General features: G+C 40.6%; 1 protein-coding gene across 1 annotated transcript in view; it reads right to left on the bottom strand.

The window, feature by feature from the left end:
• COL5A2 (collagen type V alpha 2 chain) overlaps positions 1 to 17,107 on the bottom strand; it is a 113,058-nt gene extending 95,951 nt beyond the window's left edge. Inside the window, exon 1 of the mRNA XM_080398778.1 lies at positions 16,609 to 17,107. Coding sequence (XP_080254904.1) covers positions 16,609 to 16,708 — 100 coding nt within the window. The 5' untranslated portion in view covers positions 16,709 to 17,107. The remainder of the gene's footprint in view (positions 1 to 16,608) is intronic.
• Positions 17,108 to 27,948: the final 10,841 nt, after the last annotated feature.

Below are 27,948 nucleotides of genomic sequence, written 5' to 3'. Positions count from 1 at the left end.
TTCTTCATTTTTACCCTCAAAGTAATTCACCTACAATGAAAAGAACTTTCATTTGGTCACTATTCAGCTTGCTCAGAGCAAGGAAAACTGGCATGCAAAATGAAGAAATTCAACATCTTAGTCAAATAAAAGCAAATTCCCTGCCCAAAACACGTTTCTCACCCTAAGAAGGGGGCAGCTCAGCAGCAGGGATGTCCAGTCACATGCAAGCCCAAATCCTGCTCCGCTGCCTTAAGTAAATGTCACATTGCCAGACTGAAGTTCCCTCCAGCATCCCACTCATACTTTGGAGAGAAACTTCACCTTCTTAAGAGTCCTAATGCCCTGGCCCTTAACTGTGGGCTGAGCAACAGGCTCACCAATCAAGCCTGGGGCGGGCAGGAGATGTTTACGAATACAGAGCAATGACTCTCTTGATTGACTGCACTAAAAATGTCAAAGAATAAATTCATTTTATGTTAAACTTGCTCTCATTGGGAAATGAGCATTATTGCAAAGGTATTAAAGAATGACATAAAGGCATTCCTATTGTTCAATAATATCGTTTCCAGCCAAAATACGGCAGCAGCCAACCTCACAGCAGTGCTGATACAGCCGATGTGTTTCTTTTGTGGCGTGGAACTGAGGGAAGGCGCAGCAGAGGGCATAACTAACCATACATTTCCCATAAATAGCTATGTAATTTCAACTTAACTGCATTGCAAGCTCTATAAAATGCCTCTATGAAGCGTATTTTCTATGCGCACCTCATTGTTATGGTTGGCTGGATTTAGGTAATTATGTACAGTTTGAGGTCAATATGGAAAACAGGCCTCGTTCGTTACTGGCAGGCTCTCCTCAAAAACAATACACCCTGAGGAGCCCAGCGACCAGCACAGAGGCAGAGCAGCCAGCTTGTAAGGTACAAAGCCTGCGATTGCTCCATTCAGAACATAATTACTCTTCAGAATATCTGAAGGGCAATAAATTAAATCCCAGATGTTCATCTATTAATAAACAGTCAAAGAACAGAATAGCATGCAGGTAAATCATCTCTCTGGTAAGAGAGGTGTCTTCCAAGAGCATAAGCAAATGTGTGACAGCCTTTTGCAAGACATCCTCTTGCCACTGAGCTATACGTTCAAACATTCCTGACGTAAAGCAGATGTCTAGAGCTCACTGTGAAAGACCCTTACCTAGAAGGTGGTCACTATATGAATATACCTGTAGGGAGGGCCTTCCCTGCTGCATGCTCCCCATCAGCATCCAAAGGGAATATTCAGAATCAGCAGCCAGCTGGAGATAGACATCTCATCACTCTACATTTCCATTCCCCTATTTACGAGCAGTGCAACATCCTTACACCCGAACTTAGGCACAAGGCATTGGTATGTAGACTGTTTTGGAAGGGGTTGTCATTTTACTATGACAGAGAAATACGATACTTTCAAAATAATCCAGAAATAAAATCCATTTCAAACTCTCCTTAAGACAGGAATATTAAAATATGATCAACGAGGCATGTTAATAGATCTTGAGAAAAATTTATCTTCCACTTTCTACTTCCTGTTTTAAAACTACCAGTGCTTGAAGAACAAAATCATTGTGGGAGTTTGAGCGCCAAGATGCACGGATCAGAGAAGCCTGTAGTGCTGGCTCAGAGGCGCGTTCTGCTGAACTAGACTATGCTGCACACAGGCTTCACAACTTGCTTTAGAAACTCAGTCCCTTAAAATCAGACCTCAAGCACCTGAGGTCCTGGCACCATAATTTTTAATATTAATTTCTTATGAATACAGGTAACACTTTAAACTGAGTAGAAAACTCCTACACAACAAACAGCTTACTAATTTCAGGTAATTGCTGCACTATTCATGTTATAAAAACAGAGAACTCAAACACACAGCAACTCAGGGAGAATACTCCTTAAACAAAAATGGAAAGTCGGTTTGGATCAATGGAAGTTGTAATATGTTTACATTTTTTCTACTCTCTATTCTTTTCTTCTTAACGTTCTTACAGAGCCTAAATAACACATACACCAGCCTATTCAAGGCTTCACCTTTTCAGTAGATAAGGGATGTTCCATGACACCAGTCACATTTCTTGCTGCAGAAAGTTTCTCTGAGTAAGCACCACCTAAAGCACTGGTGCACCATATAACTTGAGCTTTAATCGCATACAACATAGCAGAGATTTCACAGGCTACAAAACCCTGTATTTTGCAAGCATGTCAGACTCGTCAAAGTACGGCAGTGAGTGCATTTAGTTGTACTGAAAGAAAAACAATGCCTGTCGGGCAATTTGCATGAAGACAATTCCATTTCCAAAACCAGAGCTGTCTGGTAGCAGGCTCCCACGTGTCTCCCACAGGATAGGAACAGGAAAACAAAGAAGGAAAAAAAAACCCCAAGAAAACTAGTGTAAGGTAGAACAGAGGGAAAAGGCATTTTGAAGAAATATTTTGTGTTCTTCAGTAGTACATCTATCAGTAGGGATAATGACTAGATCTGCAACTTCTCCCAGCCCCAAATCTACTACTGGGCTACAAAAATGTATAGCACAGCTATACATGAAGAATGGCACACGCCTATATCACCCTTTAGGAACAGGGAATATATTTAGTCGATTTAAGACTTAAAAGAAACATTTCAGATGCCCAAAGAGATTGTGCTGCATTGCATAAAAAAACCCACTCTAATTGCTGTAATGGTATAGCGTCTGTAATGACCTACAGGTTACACAGCTGTTGCTTTTTCTTTTTAATACCTGTATTCCTGAAAAATTGATTCTGCTATTCCTAAACAAACCAAAGATATTAGCTCTGTTTTTCAATGTGACAGAGGCTACTGTCAGCAACAACTGATGCAATTTCTTTTATTAAACTTGCCTTAACCAGAGTTGTGGGATACCATTTGTCGTTGTCATCTCAGAGCAAGGCTAGCAGTACTCGAAGGATTGCTTTTATGGGACACACAAAGGGGCAAGAAAAGTTTCTCCTGCGTTAGCTCTGAAACCATTTGCCAGATCCCCTTATTTATACTAGGTAACTCCAGGGGGAAGATAAAATAAAAAGGAAAACGGCAACCAAATCAAACTAAACCAACCAAAACAAAACACCAACAAGCAAAACCAACAAAAAAAAAAAAAACAACCCACCCCACACATACCACCACACAAAAAACAAAAAAAAAACAACAAAACTCCCCACCCCCAAAAAACCAAGAAAACTTATACCACCATCACCACCCCTGGAAAAAACCTCACCTTCTACCTACTGAGACAAGGACTAAGGGAACCAGGTCTAAGCAAGATCTAGCCTCAAACATCACAGTTTGTTAGATATCAAAAGGGCTTATAATAATTACCTATTTGTCTTGCCTGACTGTGACAAAATGACCTAAAGCTCATTCTGCCATTTTAATAAACAGATTTAAATCAATGCTAGCTGCAAAAGCAGGAGCATCAGAGTCCTGGTATTTACATTTCATTGTGAACTGCATCACACTGTATAAATAAATGACTTCGAGAATTCTAAGTCTTGCATACTTCAAGGAGGAATTTCAGTCTTTCAGCCTGCATGAGGGAGGAGATTAGAATAAAAAAAATTAAAAAAAGAATGCAGACACACACACCCTTCCAAGAATAAGATAAGTTAATTTAGCCATTTTATGAAGAAACAAAATCCAACTCAGGGAAAAAATTAAAAATCATTCTGATTCCTATTTTTTGTGACCAGAAGTATAAGCCAATAGTTCTAACAAACAGCCCCTAGAAACTACTTTTAGTAAAAGTCTACCCTTTTGCTAAACCAGCCTCAAACCTATGGTTTCAAAGTAAACAACTGAAAGCCAGAAGATGAACCACTCTATTAATCCTACCCAAGTTCAGTTTTATACCATTACACTGGGAGAGAGTAGGGATCCATTCAAACCTTTTTTCTTGCTTGGGGGTGGAAACACTGGACAAACTGGAGAATGGCCTTTACACACGGACCCAAGACGGCCTATACTCGCCCTGTAGTTCACTGCAGTAACTGCTGCACAGTGCCTCACAGCTTTCTCCAAGAACAAAGCCCTTAAGTAACTATTTGAGGAAGCTACACACTCCTGGATCCTAGGACTGTCCCAGCTAATCTGAGTATCGGTGGCTAGTAAGTCTGGGCAACAATACTACCTACCTAACAGCGTATGCTTTCCCTTCAACTCATCATCCTTCAGGGCATAGACCAGCTTTACCTCAAAAGCAGTGATGTGTTTTAGCTATGTTTTCAGACTTTTTTTTCAGAAGTTGAAACATTTAAGCTACGGGATAAGTAGACTAAAATATAAATAACATTTTAAAAAGTCTTACTCCTTTTCTCAAGGGACCCCTACTCACCAAGTAGTACCAATGAAGTAATCGGGGGTTTGAAAGCAGGGACATTTGATGCAGACACGAAGCAGAGCAGCAGGATCTTGCTCTCTCACATGGCATTTTGAAACCCTGTGTGCCATGAATTTCTCAGTTGATTCCTGTCCCAGTAGGAGAAAGGCAGGGAACTATCACACCAGAAAGTTTCTTCTCATGGCATTGAGGCAACACTCGCTGACATTTATAAGACAGCCTAAGCCACAGCTATGTCCTGTTAGCAAGCGGGACGGCAGGAGCCTCCCCTTCCCAGGCACAGTCACATTTCCTCCTCCTGCCATCGCTCAGCGGCTTTCTCCCAGGCAGAGCTACAGATTAGGATGTTACACACACCAAATGTCAAGTCACTATCCAGATCAGGCATGCTTAATTCTGTCCCAATTTTAAGTCTTTACTGAACATCCTGTAGCTTCATGTAAAATTTAACAGATGTTCATCTGTCATACTAAGCACGTGGACCATCTTTAGAACCCTGAAAGCCTTAACTTGCTTTTCTGTACTGAGATGATGCAAAGATTTTTTCTGTGTCAGACCTGAGCATGGAGAAAACTCAAAGCAAAGCCCCTGAGATTCCCTTGGGTCCCCCTGAAACCAGAAACCAGGCTGTGTTTGTGTAATGACATTTGCTCACAACTGAAAGCAATCTTCGGTCAAAATCACATGAATCTGTGCAAAAGGATAGCAAAACTCAGCACGACTTCATCTGGGGGGGTTATTACAGAAAGCCTGCATAGCTCTAATACTCCAGGGATAACAGATTTTAAAAACACTGCTTATACGAAAATCATCTCTATGTGCACTTAACATTTTTCAGTGTAATTGATAAAAGATTTCTAACTACTCTTTTATTGCAAGTAACTCACTGCTGTCAATTTTCCTAATTCATACTTACTTCAGACAAATAGATGCTGATGTCTGTTGCCCTCTTTGACATGAAAAATTGAAATAATGAAAGTTTTAATTCATTAAGGGGCAAACAAACTACGCAGAAGTCACCTCACTACAAGAAATAAGGCTATTCATGTGCTTCAAGTCAGATTTCCAAATTACTCTCCTGAATGGCAGATTTAGATCACCAAATATTTACTTTCTGTATTCATTACATTCAAACACAAACAAAATAAACTGCCTATCTTGCACAGTGCCTATAAAATAGACAAATTCTGTCCTGCAAAGGTTTCCTAGGAAACCAGGGAAGGCTCAAAGAGACAGAGAACAGCTGGAAAAAGAAAGAAAGAAAAAAAAAATACCCACAACCAAAAAAAACCCTAAGTGCTCTATAGCCTCAATTCTAAAACTGTTACAAAGATATTAGTAATAAAAATTAGAGCACTGGCTGGCCCTAGCATTCTTCATAAGGGCAACCATGCACAGCTTGAGGAGAACAAGGTTTAACTCTTCTCTCCCCACCATCGCACCCTGCCCCCCCAAAAAAATTAAAAAAAAAAAAAAACAAGGAGTGGGAACATTTTGATACAACATGGTACGGCTACAGAGGTGTGATTCACTGTCTAGAGATTTCTTTGCTGAGGAGCCAGATTCCACTTCTGAAACTAGTCAGCTATTCAACACGAAAATCCATGCAATTGAAGAAATATATTATTAGCATGGTGACTCAGTACATATATTACAGTAGTACCCTCAGGCTTCATTTGAGATGAAGGATGCTTTGTGCTCAGCACCGCACAAATTCATAGGAGGGTCCTGCACTTTACGGCACCATGAAATCAAAGCATGCTCAAGCTACTCAATCTCAGCGTTCAGGTTTAGATAAAATTTTCTATCACTACAGCAAAAGTTTTAAAAGGTAAAGGACAATTTCCCTAATCTCAGTTCTAATTTCTGAAGCAGGCTTCCGAAGGCACTCTGCCAATCATCAGCACAATTCCAAGATTCAGTGCTGCCCCTGCAGCCATACAGTTGTGTTGGCTCTTCCTTCTCCGCATAGCTCCATTTTCCGTGTTCTGCCTTGCTTGTCATCACGCTTGGTGCCTCTTACATCAAGCTCTTCTCTTCCTTTGTTGCCAATGCGTGTTCCAGTATTTTCTGACTCTTGCCAAAGCAAGCATTTAAACATCTGGAAATCATCCTCCATTACTTTCACCAGCGAGATGCATCTGCCTTGCAATGTAGTTCCCATACAGTGGGAATGTCTGATGTCTTAAGACATCACGCTTTATATATATGTGTGTGTATATATATATGTGTGTATATATAAAATGCATTCCCTATTACACTACTCTAAAATTTAACGCACATTAAGTTACAAATATGTATGATTTTATTTTTAGAGTTTTAGCATGTATACTGGTAGCCCCAAACATTCCTAATTTGAGAGAGTTCTACATTACAGATATTTAAAATAAATATGAAGCAATAAGCTACATTCAGAATTGTGTTCTTTACCTACTGCATGCAATTTGAAATTGAAATATTTTTTTACTAAGATTTAGGGGGGGGGGGCGCGGCGCTAATGGACAAAATGAGATTTCACATATAAAACCTAGAGTCTTTTGTATGATATGCTTGGAATGACGACATCAAAAGTGCTATGATTTGAACACAAAGTCTGTAAAAGTCTTAACGGTGTCTTCAGAAGTTGTTGCCACATGGATTCCTTTTCGGGACTCAGTTCGAGCAATCATTAAAATATAGGATAGCTAACATGTCAGATGCTGTGTGCCATAAGATACAAAGCAGGCATAATGCAACAATTCTGACTTGTAAGCCCTTTGTTAAAAACATTGTTTTAATGTCTCACAGGCCTGAAGAAACACTGTCAATTTGGATATATAGCATGTGAAAAGCTCTTGTATGGTCTGCGTGAGTTAAAGAAAATACAACTTCAACATTGCAGGTTCTTTAACTGCATCATGAAGTTGATTACCTTTGCTTTCAGAAACCACTAGATTTTCAATGCATGCATTAGAGTGTGTTGGGTTTGGGGATTTTGTAATGAAAGAAGCCATTCCTTCAATGGAAAATTAATACAAAGGAAGAGAGATACTACTTCCTGTCTATGCCTCTGAAGGAGTGGAAAATGCAAACTATTTCCACTCCTTTTCCTCAGCCTGAGGTCACAATAGGGCAATAACACCTCAGTCGCGCAGAGCCAAGGGCTCCTCAAGAGGCACGAGCCGCACCTGGCACCCCATGCCTCTCTGGAAGCTCCTGCTTCTTTTGCTTCCCTTCATCTTCCCTTCTCAAAGCTTTGGACACACTGAGGATTACTCAGTCTGGCAGGTGTGCACATGGCAAAAACCTCGAATAAAAGACATTCAGTCCTCAGAACATCTGTCTTATTCAAGTCTGGGTCACCTAAATTTCTATTTTATCACCTTTTCCCCCCCCCCCCCATAAATTACCACATAAGCTGACATTGGACTTGATTACTGAAGGATGAAAAAAAGCCTCTCATTCTTTTCCTTGTGTTTTTCTGCCTACTGGATCCTAAGAACCACATTTCTCTTCACCGATTCCTACTACGTGCCAAAGAAGAGCCTCCTTAGTTTTAGCCTGCTCTGATTACAGAGCACAACGCAAACTCTGTCGTTTTCATCACTCCAGCTTACACGTTTTAAAGATAATTCTCTTCTTTGTATTTCTTACCCGTATTTTTGCACGGATGGCAAGTATTTCATTACTCATTATCATCTGTGAATTTTGTTAACATCCTGTTTCTTTCCTGGTCCAGATTACAGAAGACTGTCTGTGAAACCATGAGGTTCCATCCACAATGAAGATACATTACTCTTAATCACACACCTTTATTTAATTCTCCCACCACTCACCACAGCAACATTCAAGCCAATACTAACTTTAAGATTTCCTAAGACAGTGAGCCAAATGCTTTACTAGCAATCAAACATTTTTACATCAACACAGCATAAAGCCTTTTAAAATTATTGGGGGGAGGGGGGGAGTGGGGGCAGGAACAGGAACTCTGCAATGTCCTTGCCCTGTAACAACAACCAAGTTAGTTATAATTCAACAGGGCACACAATGAATGATGCTCAAGTCCTCCCTTAGGGATGCTACAGTCCCATCTGCAAGTCTGACTTCTAAACTATTTTGGAAAGATCTGTTCCTATCTCCAGAGACCTGAAGTCTAACTGATTTTCAAAGTTCCTGTTGAATAAATCAGGATTTTTCCAGAACTGTAATAAATGAGCTTGCCTTGTAGCAATAATACATTACTAAATAAAGACACCTTCAGCCAGTTTGGGATCAGCAGCCATGCTGTTAGGTAACATTAAGCCAGGACAACCCCAGAACCACAAGGTGGTTTGCTAGCTGGAGCCCTCAGCGGTTAATCGCTGTCTCGGTTCATCTAGTTGGCAGGTTTCTATGGGTCTGGTCACAGCTGCCACAGAGAATGCTCTCCTTTCTTGACCTTAACCTCTTGTGCAAAGCATCACTACCATTGGGTCTGGGACACACGTGAAGATAAGTGACATTAAAGTATGTTCTCCTTTTGTGATGGGAAGAGGAATTTCAGAAAACAGCCAGGAGTTTTAGAGGAGGAGTGAGATGATCCGGCCACTCAGTGGTATCTTTCCTACTAAGAGGCTCATCATTAATGTGAGAAAGCCAAATATAGATCATACTGTATTAAAAAAAAATACATTTTTATTTATTGTATTACTTGTTACTGATAATTAAAATTCATAATTTGGGTCAACTGAATGTTCATCATTCAAGGTAACTTGATTTACCTAAAATAGCACTGATGGCTTAAAGATGGCTAAATCATCCTTATATGTCTAACAAAACTAATCATATATCCTAGTCTGAAGTAAGTTCTTCTTGCCAGTGAGATTTCAATTATTTATCTCAACAATGCGCCACGGAATGCTGTTATCCAACCATCGAGCATGCGAGACTCAGTATTTGGAATGCTTAAGGCACTGCAGCTGACAAAAATAACACTTTAAAACAGACAGAAAATTAGACAAAAATAATTATCATAAGATAGCAATCAGTACGTCATTACATCACATTTTCATCAGATCAAGAGATTTGGTAGAAGCCTGTAAAGGAAATATTTGTGAAAAGCTGGGTGGAAAACAGGCAATCAATCAAGCAAGCACAGCTTCTGTTCACTGCTTCCGCTTTATTTTTTTCCTTAAAATTTTTTTCTTGACCTACTGGGATATTTAACAGGACAAGAGACATAAGACTTCAGACCAGAAAGTGATTAAATATCAGTCAAGGTCTTCTATGGTTTCTTGGAAGAGAGAGGACGGCTTTAAACAAAACCCTCAGCATAACCTCTGAGGTTACCTGTAGTAACACAACTAACTATCCAGGGACAGGCCTTCTTAAATGAGGAACAGTTTCCTCCTGGCTTTTAGCTTCTATTTTTGTTACCATCTAATGTGCAGTATTCACCTTGGAGCAACTGGCCCAGGAAAGACTCAGGACGATACCTTTTATCTCCCTTAATCCCTCGCCGCACCATGCTGCCATTGTGCCGTTAATGCCTCCCTTCAGGCGGGCAGCCTGCCGAAGGACGCTGGCAGGCAGCTCCTGACCAAAGAGCAGTTGGAGAAGATACTGTACGGACCTTCTCAGCCAGACATCTACCGCACAGCGGGGAACAGGCCTCCGAGAGACAGTTTACTCTTCTGTTCCTACTCTAAGCGAGTTCATGTCCAAAACTCTGAATTCCTGCCAGCAGTATCAGTCGCTGCTTGTGTTTCTGCTCAGTCACATTATCCAAAAAAACAGGGGCACAGAGATTCAAATTAATTCTTTAGTCCCCCCATGCTACCGTTACATAATCCAAAGGCTATAAATGAAAACTAGCAAAGACACAAAACACCATGGAATTTTTTCAGTATAAAACCAACCCCATTACGTCATTCTCCCAACTGTACTATTTACACAAAGCTGCAGAAAAAACACAAATTCTCCAGAACTCCAATCAAGTTTGAGCTGGCAGCAGCATGGCCAAGGAACAACGCTTAGACCAGCCCTCCAAAGACAAGACCTATCTTCAGCAGCTAATAAACAAGGAATCCCAAGGGTGTGCATGAATAGAGGTTCCCCGTACAGGGAGCATCCCACCGCTGGCCCTCTGACAACCATTCTTAGTCTTCATGCTTATATAACACATGACCTTTCCGCAGCAAACGCGGGTGGGATAGTGGAATAATGGAATTGTTTCTCACTACATGAATAAAAGACAGCACAGCAGGCTATGAAAAATGTACGTTGCTTACTAAGAAAAGATAATTGTAAGTAATGGTTTGGATATTTTAATTGCCATAGCACTGGGGGCTTATCAGCATCCAAAGCCTACTGCATGCTATTGTTTTTGTAACTATAAATCAACCTATAAAAAAAGAATTTATATGAACAAATTGTTGTGTCACTTCTATAGACAGTATCACTGGTTTATCCTTTCTGGTAGCTCAGCAACAGCACTAACTCTTCATGTTTCTCAGAATTTAAGTCAGGAAAAGCATAAATCACAGAATAATCTGTGACACAACGTATTGATTACATTAAAGATGTAAACAGTACACAGCATCGCCTCTGAGGTACCTCTCATCCTCAAGGTGTTATGTGACTTAGAAGCCATTTTTCTCCAGCTTGAAAGTACCTGATTTCTTAACACTTATTTTTGACGACAGAAACAAACACATTTTCCTCATTCCTTTCTCATTACCCTTTGAATCAATGCATCAGACATTGCAGTTCAAATCGTATCTGACCTCCTGCACGTTACAGTCTCACCAGGGCTTCAAAGGGCGGTTTAACAAGGCGGATCTGTTGCAGTTTGAGATTTCAGGCTGCCAGTACAACAATCTTTCCTCGTGCTCTAAAAGTTCAAACTCCAAGAAGCCTTTGTTGAAAACTGAAATTCTGAGTTAATCTGATTAACTTACTCATTTTACACTCAAGGATACTTGGTTTTGGCCTGTGTATTAGATTAAGAATCGGTTCTTTTGTCTATAAAATAAGTTCAAGTGCAAGCCCAGACTCTCTTCCTTGACCCAACTGAGAATCCACTGGATTGGCACCTTCATTTATTCTTTCGAAGAAGAATTTCTGAGAAAAAAATATTATATCACCAGGAATTTACACACAAAAATGTGCGGGGTCACAAAGATAAACATGGGTGAAACAATCAGTGTACATATAAGGATAGATCACATGCCTCTGGCTGGAATTTCGACTATTTTTTTATTATTACTTTATTATTTTTTGGCACTGAGTTCATTGCCTTTCTCTGTATATGGAAAAATAGTTGCACACAGGCCATGAACATCTGCTCGGTTTTTTTTAAAGGATCATTGTCTTGCATGAAGGTCTGCCTTCAGAGTTTCTGCTCCCCCACACGTACACACAAGAATCCCTGTGCTGCTTGTCTCACAAAACACCAAAACCCAAGTAATGTGATGAGTTGACCAGTTCTAATTCTAACCACAGAAAAATGATATAACTTCTAGTTAACTCAGAGAGAAATACTAAATACTACTCATATACCAGGAGCTGCTCCTAAGCAGGGTTTCCTGGGTAAATCTTATTACAAATTGAGGGGTTTAGTGGACATTTATTTTTTCTGGAAACTTCTAAAGAGTTAACAAATTGAAAAGGGCTTATTTTTATATTTATATATACACGATTGTTAAACAGAACCAATCCTGCAATGTTTTACATTAACAAAAAACCTAAATAAAGCGTTATCATATTGAAACAAATTACAAAAATGAAAGGACTTCACTAAGAAATGAAGCGTGAGCATGCCAAAATGCAAACGAGAGCATGAAATGACCATTTGGCAATAATCTCTATGGCAATAATCTGTATCTGTAAACACTGTGGCAAAAAAATATGCCTGCACTAACGACCACAGCACACAATTATTCTTCAACCACAAAGTACTTTCTAAAAAAACCAAGCTAATATGGAGAGCGTAACATGACCCTCAGTTTTACGTATTCCATATTTTTGAGCACAAGTTTGCTTAGTCTGAGCAGGAAGAATATTCTTGAAGACTCTTCTTGGGGAAATTTCTCTGTAGAATCTCCTTCCCACACTTTTACAGGCAGGGAACACAACCACAAATATTCTGGAGTCATAAGTCAGACCCCAAAGAACTGTGAATTCCCAGTAAACCTCCCTGCGCCAGGGGAGGTTTAGGTTGGGTGTGAGGGAACATTTCTCCACCAAAAGGGCGGTGAAGCCCTGGGACAGGCTGCCCAGGGAGGCGGTGGGGTCACCATCCCTGGAGGGGTTTAAAAAACACACAGATGCAGCCCTTAAGGACATGGTTCAGTGGTGGCCTTGGCACTGCTGTGTTAACAGGTGGACTCAGTGATCTTAAACATCTTAAACATGTTTCTTTTCTTAAACATCTAAACATAGAATCTAAACAATTCTATGATTCCAAGTATCATAAGATCCTTGCTAAAACTGTAAGAATTAGCAAGACCGATTTCATCCCCACATCTTTCATATAAAATCATTATCCTTCTCCTTAGGAGCGCTGAGGACTATTTACAAAGATGAAAGACCCATAAAAACCAACGAACCATCTGGCATGAACGCTCAGTTACTCGCTTACCTCCTCCCAGCTACAGCTGAATTTCCCTTGCCATCATATACCCAACACTTGCCCCAGCGAGGAGACTGTGCAACAGAGACATGATCTTTAGGGAGAAAAGAGGCTACTAATATCAGTGAGGGAATAATGGACATATTTAATAGCCCCTATTCAGCCAACTGAGCTGTTTCTGTCTCCATTAAGGCCAGACCATCCCTCCTCTCTCCTTTGCCTTGTTTCCAGGCAAAGTGAAAGACCTGGAGAATTCAGAGAAGGCAAAGAGAAACATGAACTCAAATGGAATGGCCACTGTTTGTCTTTGCTAGCTCACACTGTTGAACCAGGCAAATTAGATACTTTTAAATCCATACCAGGGCTCACATGGATCTCAGCTGAAGTGGGGCTGACACTACAGGAGTGGGACAGGGAAGGATAAATCGCCCCAAAATTCACAGACAAGGCTGTGTTGTAGAAACTGATGAGAACCTAAAGGCAAGTGGAGGACTGCAGTGAGAAATACAGGGGATGGCAGCAACAGACCATCGCTGCCATGCCCATGTGCAATTTGGCACAGACAAATCCTTTTGAAGGAGCTGATTCCCCCAATTTCAGCCCTGATTCAAGTTAACAGATTTTCCACTGAAGGTGTGTTCCTAGTTTTCTTAAACAACTTGTCTGAAGAAAGCAATCACATTTACCCTCACAGGTAGAGGGAAAAGGGTCAAACCAGCATGCACTGCTAGTAGTTTCCTCTATCCTGAGTCCTAAGGAAAGAGGAATCATACAGCATGTGGATATCCCTACATCAAATATTCAGGGCTTCCAAATATTCAGGGCTTCCAAGTGTTCAGGGCTTAAATGGCACATAATTTCAGCCATCTCCTAGGCAGTTTTTAGCCCTACTGCATTTCTCAACTAGTCTGGGCCCCTACACAGGAATTAAACCCAGGATCTTCCAGTCTTTCTAGGATTTTGCAATGCCGACTTTATTCCTAAATAACTTTTAAATAGGCACATTTAAAACAGGCCATCTCAAAATGACCGATTTTGTTGCACTAGGTTTGAAAGTGCCTGTTTTCCAGGGTTTTACCTGCCTTTTAAGTGTGTGTACTATCTAGCACTACCAGCCAAGTGTTCCTGAACAAAACAGATCGATCTGCAATGGTTCCAAGAGAAAAAAAATAATATAGAAACTGGCGTTACTTAAAAGCACAGCAATGGTAAGTGCCAAAAAAAGAAAATGTTAAGCAGTATACTTGTCCTGAGGTAGTATTATGGCGCTTACATTAAACTGGTTTTCAACCATTTTACCTGCTTTACTATAATCAACTTATCTGTCAATATCACACCCTTATCATGATAAATTCTGTAACATAGATCTGCCAAAACTATTTCTTTCTACTGTGGTTGAGGTTGGTAACTGGTGTTTAGTCCTTCATGTTTTTTTCTCAGATTTGGCATGAAAAATGACCAGTAAAACACTAGTATATGTACTTTCTGGAAGTCTGACAGTTTTTTTGTAACATAAGCTTCCTGAAGCACCTTCCCTGCTTCCACAGATGCCTCCAATATTTGTCTACCACAACACTTGTATTCAGGTGACACACTGGACCAACTGAATGTGGAGAAGTGAAGCAGGTACAGCACAATACAATGTACACTAATGTCAGACCTCTGCACAACTATCAAACCCAAGACAAACTAAGGGTAAAAACCTGCCCATTCTGCAGCTTCTGCGGGCTTCAATCAGGAGCTAAATAAAAATTTAAACCCCTTGTTTATACAGTTAAACCAGACCAATGTGTAGGATGTACCGCCCCCTCTTCTTCCTCACTGTGCACCATCCCACACAACACACTCAAATAGCTTTTTTTTTAATAAAATGAACACTGTTGAATGGTAGACGGGCTATTACATTCTCAAACAGGAAGACGAATAAGTGAAGTAAGTGCAAACAGATGTCACTAATTCATTACAACATGTTTTGCTCTCTGACTTACCACGTACCTCTCCGTTTTGTCAGCCATCAGCGTACGGGAAGTACATCCCAGAAGGTGTTGCTACATTACTGGCTCATCCCCTAATTTCCATAACAGCAACAAACCAGTGAATGACCCATAATAACCCCACAGAAATCTCACATAAAACCTGTCTTTTTTTCTTTTTAAGCAGCAAAAAAGCTATCATTTTTACAAAACAGATACCAAAAAATGAAGCCAATATTTTCACAAGTGTTTTCTTGGGCGTTATATGTAACCGAAACACGCATAATATTCGCCTCCCTTTATGGCAAGTACATGAATTATACTTCCAAAATTATACAAAGTGCCCCCTCTATGGGACTTCTTCCACAGCTGTGCAGAGTCAGGACAGTCTCATTTTGCTTTGTAGAACAAAAGTTTCAGAATTACTGTGTTGTTTTATTCATCGGGCTTTGATTCCTCCTCACTTGTGCAATGCCGCGTATTACCAGAAAAGTTCAGTTACGAGAAAAATGAAAAACTCTTGAAAACACACAATAAAATAACTGTGAGTTCTATTGTAGGGGAATGTATTCATCCCTTTGTTAGGTATTATTTGGAATAGAAGCCGGTGTTATGTATGAGAAGCCTAGCAAGTATGTTCAGGAGTACAACAGCTACAGAGTGTCCTGTAACCAGCCTGCTCACATTTCAGGAAATCAACGTACAGCAGGACATCCAGCCGGAGTGATGGAAGGGCGCTGGCACAGCGCGTTCCCCTGACCAACAGTCTCCCTTTCTCAGGCACTGGACCAATATTACATCCAGACAGCCAGAAAGCAGCCCAAGGGAGCGCAGGTTACACAGGACAGGTAGGCAGCTTGCCAGCCCTCCTGCACCCACAGAGCTTGCTAAGGACCGGACCCAGTGTGGCTCTGCCAAGGTGGGGAGCAGGCAGCCCCGCCAGCGACGGCAGGGGAAGGAGGCAAAGGGGGAAAGAGAGGGAGAGGAAAAGGTGGCAGGGGAGAAAGAAAGGAAAAAAAAAAAAAAAAAAAAAAAAGAGAACAACAAAAAAAAGTTTTTTTAAAAAAGGAAAAAAAGATTAAAAGAAGGAAAGAGATTTAAAAAGGAAGAAAAAAGGAGGAAAAAAGAAGAGGAAAAAAAGAAAAGAAAAAAGAAGAAAAATAAAGAAAGGAGGAAAAAGGAGGGGGGAGTTAAGGAAAAAAGGAAATCCACGTTTCTCTATTTCCCTAAAACAAAGAATGTGAGAATGCAGATGTAGCTCAGCGCAAACGACTCCGCCCTGCGCGAGGCTTCTGTGTTTACTTCTCCCAGCTCAGCTTGCTCTCCCTTCAGCCCCGTCCCCGGCACTTTCTTTTGTTGCAACAGTCCCCAGGGCCGCAGCCCCGGGTGGGCAGCAGGACCCAGCCCCCCCAGCCGGGACAGCGGGGCTCAGCCCCCCGCAACCCCACCGCCTGCCGCCCGCGGAGCCCCGGCTCCAAGCTCCCTCCGTCTCCTGGCCAGAAGCTGGAGACGCAAACCTCTCAGCCCCCTTCCCTTACGTCTATAAAAGCAAAACTCCTGTTACCCTTCCACCCCAGAGGTTTTCCAGTCCGCTTACCACCCAGATCACACGGCGAGCCCACTGCGTGCAGAGAGCAGGGAATTACTATAATCATTCTAGAGGGAGAGCGAGAAACTCACCAGCGTCATATTCTTCCTCCTCTTGCGCTTTTATGGTTACAAATCGGCCTAATAAAGCAACAAGGATGAAAAAAGTTCTCGTTTGTACCCAGATTGCCATCACGCCTAGCTATTAGGCATGTATCCTCCTGGGCAGCAAAAAGCGCAGAAACATAAGGTTATTTTAGCACCATGAAGCCAGCTGGGGAGTCTCGCTGCCTTTCAGCATCAGTTCCAGCACAAAGTCTGCGAGCCCTTTTTTTTCAGCACCAGCTCCAGCGCAGTCTGCAAACACTCCTTTCAGGGGATGCAGCTTTAAATAGGAAGAATGCTGCCTCCACTTCTCTTCCTGCCCCTTTTCAGCTCATTCAAGCTCCTAATCATCCACTCCCTGCCAAGCAACAGCCTGATTGATGGTAAATAACCGAATCAGAGCTGGCTTCACTCTTCCTTGAACTTTTCTCTTTACGACTACACTTGCAGGATATTTTCCTGCTGCTGTGCAGCGTATATGCTGGGTCAGGACCATTTATTATGAAAGCAAAAGCATAGCTCAGGATGAAGCTGTCAGGGAGGGAAAGCTCTGCTTTTAACACACCCAGCCCAGGCTTTCTGGGAACAGAGGGCATAGCCCCTTTCGGAGCAGATTCCCATACTAGGAACTTGATCCCTTCCAGCTTGCCGAGAGGAGGATTTCCTCCTCTCCCTTGATAACTGCCCCCCGCCTTGCTGTAGCTGCATTATCAAACATGAGACCAGTCCCTCAGAGGGGCCACCGAGCTATCAAGACAGCTTGTTTTGGGAACCTGTAAATAACCACCCTTTCCCCCCAAAGGGGAATCATCTCTCCCAGTTTTCCAAATAATCTTTCCTCAGATGCTTGCCATGTTCTCTATTTACTGTCTATCAGCTGGGAAGTCTCTTGCAAACCTCTGGAAGGCACTCGGTACTTCTAACAGCAGAATGACAACCCGAACTATCCAACTGCCTGCTGTTCTCCGAGGCTCTCCACTCCTATTCCCTGAACACTGGAAACTTACCTGAGCCCCAGCCTAACATTTAGCCCTCAACAATGTGCCTGAATCAGCATTCTAGCTCAGGCACTGAGAAAATCTCTCCTTTTGGATCACTTGCAACTGGGAGTAGGATGCTAGGTTTTCTTCTTCCCACAGTGCTAATGGTCTGTGTAAAGGAAGTTCCATCACTAATCCCCTCATTTGCTAAGAATGCTACCTGCTGCAGGGAAACACAGATTCATCTGTTGGAAGGTTTTCCATCTTCAGCCATTTCAGCTTGAGAACAATGCCATACAAAGTGGATATGGCGAGAAGTAAACCTCTCCACTTGCATTCGTGCGGATTGGAAGCACTCTGGTTATCCCAGCATGATTTAGCACTTCCCAGTGATGCAGAATCCTAAAGCCCATCAAGCCTTCTCCTGTCTCTTCAAAAGAGCAGCATGCCCAGAGGAAGAAAGGTAACTCAGAAAATGGTATAGCACTGCCATACTACGTTCAACCCACTAACTAAAAAAACCAGAGATTGATGTAAAAATATGCTGAAAGAGAACAAAATCAAAATTCACTGCTCCCTTGCACCAAGCAGTCTTGACTCAGCAGTCTTAAACCCATACAAGGTTTGATTGCAGGAGGGTAGTCTCCTCCCTGTTGTTCAAGAGTGGCAACCAGGAGAAAGAATAGAAATACTGAAGCTGTGCAAGCCACTGCAATTTTATTTTGAAAAATCAAACCATCACTGAGTATCAGCTGAGAAACTCAGAACTGGAAAACCAAAAGGTAACATTGTTAACCTGCCCAGCTGTAGGTGAAATTCTGTTTTGACAGCTTCATGAGTACTTGCACTGGGTCACTAGTGTCAAAAGTCCTATGTTTTAGATGTAATACTTCAGCAGAACCCCAGGAAATCTCCCTCGGAAAGCTGATGTTATATGGTGCTGGCTGGAAACATCAGGTGTTTGAGATGATGCATCTGGTCTAGAACCAGATCTGACCTTTGCCATTTGCACTGTTCTATATGCACATTAGTTATGAGAAAGCAGCAAATGAGAGAGCTTTCAGCCATAACAGCACACTGCCATCGCTAAAGCACTACGTGACATCACACGATGCAAAATCACTATATACATTAGAAAAGGAAAATAACACATGGTAAAAGCCACACAACTCAAGGTTTTGCACAGTTAGAGGTAACCTGTCTCTTGCAGTATTAAGTGCAGAAATTTCAATATTAATAATTTAAGAGGAGAAAGGCTGAGACTATGGACAGCATTTTGAAAAGTCTCCTGTGCCTGTTGATGAAAAACCATTAAGACAACCACATAGGTGTTTCTGAACTATATGCTACTAACTGGAAGGGATTTATGTGAGACCTCTTATAATAAAGCTGACAACTGCTCAGAGTCATCTCAGCTGAAAGTCCTCCATGCAGCCTGGGGAAGGCTGCAGTGAAACCACAGGGAATTCAGACTCTACCACAGTATCACAGACGCAGCCACACAGTGGTAAACCTTGCCTTAATAGTTGCTAACTTTTTCCTCAAAATTAAATAGCAATCACTCACACTTATTTCCCCAAGTCTCAAGGCTGCAAAAAGTTGGTAAATTCTCAGTGTATTCACAGCAAGAATAAGCCTTACAATCTTTCTTTCTTATAGCCTGAAGCAAACCCCAGAACAAAACCAGTATAGAATTATGGTGACATATTTCCCCCCTACAACAGCTCACTGAGGGGGAGGGAAAGAAAAAAAAATATCAAAAGAACCCCTTTTGCCATTTTTAATGGAACTCTTTTCTGAGGACACAGAGATTTTCAAAGGTACCTTCTGTCATTTCAAGCCTAGACTCTCCTTTGGAGAGATTCCTACAGCAATATCTGAAAGTTGCCCTTCGAATCTATTTCTGCCTTTGTCTCACCAACAAATTATGCCACGTAACTAAAACAGATGAACACAGAATAGAAAAGGATGTAAATTACTTAGTGAATCCGTCCCCTTAATTCCTCCTTAAAACCCTTCCTTTCATCATGAATCTGCATTTGAAGAGGTTTTCAATTTTATTCCAAGCGTCATAAGTAGTCATTAAGCCTATCATTCTTCATTTAAACAAATTCACTTCTAAGCCTAAGTTATTTGATAGCATCACATTGGATACAAGTGAGAGAAATTCTTTCGTTAGCACCACTGCATACAGAGTCAAACTAGGCAATTAAGAGTGGGCAGATAAATAATTCCAAGTATGCTCAGTGTCACCTCCCCCCTCCTCCTCTCCATAGGGGAGAAACCAACATTGCATAGAATAATACTGTATATTTATGCAGCAACTTCTCTCCAACCACTTTTCACTTTTTCCATCAATTATTAGGATTCTGTAAGAACAGAGGAATGAATTTAGCAAACTAGCCTAAGGTCAAACATTGAGTAGAAGTAAAGCCAGATACAGACTTTTTGGAGCTCATTTCTCTTCTGTGCCAATGAAAACTTATACAAGATGAAAATTCCTTGGGAGGAGAATCCAGAGCCCCAGCTCCAGGAGCTGGTTCCCTTCCAACACACCTTCACTCTACTCATTGTTATACATTAAGCTTACAGTATGTACCAAACCCAGATTTAGTAGACAGACCCACTGCAGGAGTGGTAAGACTAAAAATCTTTTTGTCTAGTCCATCGCAGTAGATTTGGAAACAGAGGACACAAAGCCAGGCTCTTTCTACCAGCAGGAGACATTTTGAAATTGAAATGGTCTCAGATACTAATTTGTGGCTGCTTTTCGACTCCCAGAAGAAGAAAAAGTGTTATGACATAATTAAAAGATCACTTTCTAATGGAATCATAGAATAGTTAGGGTCGGAAGGGATATTTAAAGATCATTTAGCCCAAGTTCCTGCAATGAGCAGACATCTTCAACTAGATCAAGTTGTTCAGAGCCCCTCCAACCTGACCTTGAGTGTTTCCAGGGATGGGGCATCTACCACCTCTCTGGGACACTGGTGCCAGTGTTTCACCACCTTCATCGTAACAAATTTCCTCCTTACATCTAGTCTGAATCTACCTTCTTTTAGTTTAAAGCCATTAACCCTTGTCCTGTCACCCCAGGCCCTGCTAAAGTGTCTGTCCCCATCTTTCTTATAAGCCCCCTGTAGGTACTGAAAGGCCGTGATAAGGTCTCTCCAGAGCCTTCTCTTCTCCAGGCTGAACAACCCCAACCCCCTCAGCCTTTCCTTACAGGAGACGTGTTCCATGCTTTACGCTAGAGGAACCAGATGTTTTCCCATCTGCAGGATTCTTTATATCAAATGAAGGCAAATGACAAGAGCAAAATCTTTGCACAAAAGCAGTGTGTGCTCCTTTATGATATGCTCTAAAATGTCTTCATGAAGCAACGGCTGTCCCCAAAGATAGGACACTTCTAGAAATGTCAAGATACAGTACTCTGGGGAAAAAAAAAAAACAAAAACAAGAACCTAAATACTTCCTAATATCCAGTCTGTTAATATCCATTCCTATGGTTTAGCCAATAAGTATGGACTGTACGTTATCTAACCTAAAAATCACACCTGAAATTCAAAGTTATTTAAGAGTCAAAGAGCATTTTGGGTGTTAGATGAAGCCAGGGAATTCTATTAGGTAATTGAAGACTCAGGAATACATTGAAGTATAATTCACACGCTTACACCTTTCAAAAATCTGCAAGTCAGGCCAAAAAACCCAAATGTTAGCTTAGGATGCATCATAGCATGCATACATATGAGTAATTAAAATTCCAATATCCATGAGGGTCTCTGTTCAATAGTTTAATGACCTTTCACACTGTTACATACAGTGTGACAGTGCTCTTGTCTTAAATTTATACCTAGCTGACAAAAAACGACCAAGCTATCTGCTACAAAAAAGATCCTCTACCAGTCTTTAGCAGCAATAGCAAATTGGTGAAATTGTGGAAATCGATAAGAAGCTGTACTCAAATTCAAAAGTTATCTGTTCAAAAACCAGCAAGATTTTTAAAAGCCGCAGTTTCACCAAAGTGAGCAACTCTCACATTGGCTTAAGCTATCAAATTTTATGTAGGCAGTTAAATTCATAGTAAGTGCTGTTTGAAATTTCCACCTTGTATAAGCTCTTCGATCACACACTTAGCTTAAAAGAAAGAAAAAGCAGCAAACTGACATACCACATTTTTAACTCACAAGAATATAGTCCATATTAAATATTTTACTCTTAGTTCTTAGAATTAACCATTAAAATGAATATGACTGAAATAATGTACCAGAGAAAAATAGTTCCCTTCCTTTGAAGTGTGTTCAGTTTGCACTTTTAAGTCCCTTTACTGCATAAGGAATCAGTTTTCTTGTTTTATACAGGTCTTTCACATAGTAAAAGGACAGAAAATTCTGTACTTTAAAATAAGAAAATGTAATAGGAAACTACAGAAATTGGCAAGAACATAAACAGAGGAACATGATATTACTTTTAAGTCAGATCTTTAAACAGACTAGGTCCCAAACTGCATCACCTCAAAATCCTAATCTTCCTGCTGAGAAATCCACTAAAAAAAACAGTATCAGCTAGAAATGTAAACAATGCTACGTCAGCAATATTACTGCCCACTTGCAGAATTTTCCCATCAGCTTTTGGGTAGGAAGGTTTAATAAATGAATGTAAATCCTTAAAGAAAAGGGGGAGGAAATATCTCTTTCTTGGTTACATTCCAACTTTGTAATGTTTCAGTTAGTTTTAATTTGGGGAAGTAGGATGATACTTTGCTATTAGACTGCTGGTGTGGGGTCTTGGATTATGTCAGTCACCATAAATCTGCTTCTGCTACGGGCGATTCCAAACGCAATAAGCTCAGTAAGGTTATTAGCACTGGCAGCCTTTCCTTCAGAATGCCTCAATTAAATGAAACTCGGCATTAATCTAAGCAAAATATCAAGAATAATTAGGGAAAGTCTTGCATGAAGTCCTTCTGTAATTTACACTTATTCTTTACCTAGCACAGGAAAACCAGCATCGTTACTTCATTGTTTATTACAAATTCATTGTCAAGCTAGCTTTCTTCTGCGTAAGAACTTAAACTGATTAAGTGAAAACATAAAAGGGTCACAGCAAGCTACTCGCTTAAATGGCAAGGGCACATGCTAATATGTAATTCAAATAGGCTCCAACTGATCATAAGCCTTCACATTTTTTTTTCTTTAAATGTTAATTTACCTTGAGACCCTAAGATAGTTTACTCTGTACTTTCTCATTGACTGAAGGTGCATGCAAACGTAAAGTCCCATCCAACAAGCAGATTCCCATCTCCAATCATTTTTCTGACCTAGGGAATAGTGAAATCAACAGGACCATAAACAGGGAACTTAGCTGGAAGCTTATTTTCAAGCCTCTCTTCTCTTTTAGGGTTAGGCTTGTTATAAGCTGTGTTGAGGTTCAAGGTTACTTAGTCAACACCTCAAAGCTTTATCCACAGTTTTAAAAGATGACTACAGTGTTTGTTTTATATCCATTTCACTGGCATTCTTTTATTTAAAAATCTATGTAGTCTGAGACATTTCTATTCAACTATTTCATCTTACTGTCACAGGTACCAGACAACTAGACAACTGAACTGTGCTTTAATATGCTCACTGCAGCCCCAAGCACAAAATGAGCCCTTTGGTAACTTGTCATCATGACCTAGTATAGCATGGCATGTCTTTAAGAAACAAAACACCATATCTGTCATTTAGAGTTTAAATTGTGTTAACTAAGGGCATGATTAAAACCTTATGTATTTATTATACCCACAGCTGTTGAAGTTTTTTATCTGTTTCTGGTATTTAAATTGATGTAATTACCACAGGTTTCACATATTCAAACATTTTATAGAATTTATTCTCACAAAGTGTGAGGAGCATTAATGACCCCAGTGAAGATAGGAAGACGATGTGGATATCATTTATACCCTTACTGCCCACACCCTTATCAAAAGCTGCATACAGGTGGAACCCTATATTCACTAGTATTTATTTGCAAGGCCCTAAGAGCATGTGCCCTCCACTATTGGAAGCAAAATAGCCACATTATCACAAGACACTGCCCAGACCTATGTTCAGCTCTCCTGGATCTATAATTGTTTCAGTTTGGGTAAGGCAAAAGCACATGGTTTCCATTTTTGGTCTCATGGCCTAACATAACATCAGCTGCAAATTAAGACTGCATAGTATTTGACCAAAGCATAGTAAATACGCTGGCCAATTGTTTTCTTTTCCCTATCATTACACTTCATCATTATTTTTTAAAGCATTGATCTTCAGCTTTATAGCTAATTCTGTGGAACATCCAAAGCTGACAGAGTCATTTACTTGAGACAGGCCTGGGGAATAAAGTCTGTAGCAAAATTCTTACCAACCATAACAAGACCAGGAAGCTCAGGATGCAGTCTTACGTACCACATCGCTCCCCAGTTACACCTTACTTCCCAGCAAAATTAAAATGTTGAAAAAAACCTGTACACGCCATGTGCCAATTAACAGAGTTGGCTTACAGATTTGGATTGAGAATAGGTGAAGCATCATCAGCACTCCAGGATGGATTTCAGAATCACCAGGCTACTCACAGTAAGTCTATGTTAAAATTAACCTTAGAGGAAAAAAAAAAACATATATATATGTGTGTGTGTGTGTATATATATATAATGTGTCAAGGAAAGTTAGTTACTGGTCAAGCCCTGCAGACTAAGTTGCTAAATAAGATAAACCCCAAGGTAACCAAACATACTGGAATTTGTTGGTTAGCTTAAACATGAGACTTTTTCAGCAGTTGCTCTCAGCCTGCCATCTGCCAGGGAGCGACGGGGGAACCACCCTGGGTGGTCTGCAGAAGGGACTGTCTTGAGCAGATGAGGCACCATGCAAGCCAAAAGTAGAGCTGAGGCCAAGAAGAATTCCCCCCCTTAAGAGGGAAACACCGAGGGAAAGGGCCACCGAACTAAAGAATAATTTTTCCTCCCCTACAAAACCATACTCATTACTCCATCCATGTGAAACAAAGGACCTGTGACTTTACACACACTATAAAGGAGGACTGAAGGGATCTATCTACACAGGATATTGTCTCTCATGTAAAAAGAAAAACCTTAGCAGACGTTTAGTGAATGTTTGATATAATGTCATACATCACATTTACATTTGCCAGAAAATCTCTGTTTTTAATCATACTGGTTTTCTCCTGGATAGTCAAAGAGCATTTGATTTCACTTACTCTCAAAAATTGGGAAAAGTGTCAGCTCCATTCACAAAAGGAATTTAGCTTGCTCAGGGCATCTTACTGGAATTGCTCAGCCTTTTGTAAGGCAATCTTCTTAAAATGCATTTTTTAATATCTTTAATTAATATTTGTAACAACAAGAAAAAAGAAACAAATTTAATAATATCCTCAACACCATATCGAAGCAGCAGTCACCATGGGGAAACTCTGGCCCTGTTGAAGCAACAGTTCAGCTCCAGAATTCATGTTTTCTCTCAGGATGGATGTTTCTAACCCTTTCAAACAATCTTTTCATACACTGTTTAATTAACTAAAAAAGTTGATACATAAACAGGCATCCCCCTGCTTGGGGTGTTGAACATAACACCCTCCTGACAAGTGGTAGTAGTAGCTAGCAGCAGTAGTAGTCCCAGCCAGTCTCTTGTTTCTAAAATAAACAAACTATGGTTCAAATCCTCAGCATGAGCACACATCTGTACTACTTTGGTGCCATCTTTTACACTATCACTCTGTCCCTCTTGAGCACTCAAAAGAATGAGAATGCAGAATTGTGCAATTTTTTTTGAGGTGAGGAACAAAAGCAGACCAAGAGAAACTATACATACTGACTAAAAGAAACTATACACCTCATCAGTGTATCAGCAGCCCTAGCAAGGCAAGTCACTGCTCCTTCAGCTACTTGTAGGCCTTTCTCTTCTATGTGCATCTTGGTTTCTTTTGTACCAAGTGTGGTCTTTCTGTGCATGCACAGAATCTGGAGCACTTCCCTCGACCAGCTGCATGGGGCTAGAGCAACAAATGGTGATGAGCAGCTTATGCTTGCCCCCTCCCAAGAGCCCTATAAAGAAAACATTGGATAAACACGGCCAGGAATAATGCATATAGGGTTTATCCTGCTTTAAAGGATGGAAAGTCTAGATGATCTTTTTAGATTGTTTCCAGTGTTGTTTTTCTTCCAGCAGGAAAATGTGATTTATATACTGACTATTCTCTCTCAAAAGCGAGTCCTCTTCTGGAAAATAGGATCCACTTCTATCAGACAGTAAGGCCTGGCAAATGGAAAACCAGGGAATGAGGAAAAAAAAAACAAAAACCACAACAAAACATTTAAAAGCATTTAAAAAAAAAAAAACACACAAAAAAGGAAAACTTGTCATATTTTCAATGTATTCTAGCATTTCCCATGTTGACATGGGCATTCCATTTCTCTTTCTTGGAAGCAGCAAGGAAAAGACTCTGTCAACATTGACCAAATTATGGATGATTAATAAAAGAAAGGGGGAAAGCAACAACAGCAGAAGGAAGTAACAGACAAAAAAAAGAGGAAGAATCAACGTTAGTGTGAGTCAAGGATATCAGACTTGGATTTATGAATCACGCTCACACAAAACTAAAGCAAGAACTTTCTCCAAGACATCTATAGCTCTAGCACCACGGGTGTTGGTGTCACTATTAGAACTATAAGCCCAGGACAATATTAGATAAATGTCAGTACAGTTGCCTGGTTACTTTAGATTCAAACACAGAATGCAAAACAGATTTATTAAGGAGAAAGGTCCATTCTGCCTCCTTTACTTTTCCATTTCCTTTCCATGCTGTCCTCTTTCCAATATTTTATAGCTTTTATGAGCTTTATTGCACTATGATTTGAATACATGTGTGGAGCACATTTCCCACTGCCTTTAAAGATTAAGTGCTAACTGAAAACATAGTTTACTCAGAAACAATCCATCAAGTTTAAGTGCTAATTGAAAACATAGTTTACTCAGAAACAATCCATCAAATTCACATTTAATTTTTGCTGTGAAAAAAATGTGTTAACTGAGCCTTTTTTAAAAATTGTATTTCAGAACTCTTTATGAGGTAGGCTTATTTTCAAAGCTATGGCCCATCAGCAAGTGGATTTTCAACTGGTTAATGGGCTGAAACAGATTGTTCAGGGGAATACCTACCCTCCTTGTTCACTGGTACGTTTTATTTTGCCTCAACTGATTGCTTTCATGATGTATTTCAGGAAACCAGCCTCTTACCCTTTTTAAAGAATGACAGCTCAGATGAGCTTCAGATGTTTTATAAAATAGTTATTAATGCTTAAAGATCATTTTACATTTCCTTAGTAGCATAACTTATTTATTTCTCAAAGATCCCTACCCCTAAAATTCCTATGGTAGGTAAAAAAAAAAAATAAACGGTCTCCCTGTTGAAGATGTCTTTTCTTACAGCAGGTAAAATACTTCAACTTGAGGGCACAGCAGCACGTGAACACAAAGTCACCATGTAACCCTTGATTCAGTAAGGATTTAAAATGGAGCCAGAGAGAAAAAATAGCCACAGCGGGTGACTGGACTTTCCTTTTTCCCCTCAGCTGATGACTGGTATCTGGGGAAAAATGTAGGGTTCTTGTTAGAAAGCAAGGGTTTGTGTAAAGGATTTGTATTCAAGTACTTTAAAAGTACCATACCATGTCACACATACTCTCCCTCAAATCCCCCAGGACATTTGTTTACACCCACATGAGTTCAGCACACACACACAAAAAAAAAAAAAAAAAAAAAGTCCAAACACCGCTGCACAGAGCGAAGCCAACGCAGACTTAGCTGTGTATACAAAAACCCCGGACAAAACACGGGTAAAACCCACAGACCTCTTTTTCACTGTGCCAATTTCCATCACTTAATGCATTTACCATGCAGATCCCCTGCCCAGACCTCCCAGGCACACGGGAAGATACCCCGCAGTGCGGCGTCCCACCGCAACCCAGGGAGCAGACCAGCTCCTGAGCCTCCCGCAGGGACACAGCCCCGGCCTTACAGGCTGCTCTGCTGGCCTGCAATAGAAATTCACGTTTTTAACACTTCTTGTGCCTGCTTTATTCCATGTCCGCTACTTTGTAGTTATAATTGTCACATATATTCAAACTTTATTGGACTAAGCTTTATTCACTTAACCCAAGCACAAACACATCCACCGACACGAAGTATAGGTATGAGCTCATTGCAACTCGCATGTCTTGTAATTGTGCTTGTTGGTTAGAGATGTCTCATCTTGTATTATCATTTTACAGTATCATTATGGTATTCCTAACAATCTTTCATGTTAC

Source organism: Falco punctatus (assembly GCF_963210335.1).
Source record: "Falco punctatus genome assembly, chromosome: 8".
Lineage (NCBI taxonomy): Eukaryota > Metazoa > Chordata > Aves > Falconiformes > Falconidae > Falco > Falco punctatus.
The sequence above is the reverse complement of the archived record's forward strand: the minus strand, read 5'-3'. Positions and strand labels throughout refer to the sequence as shown.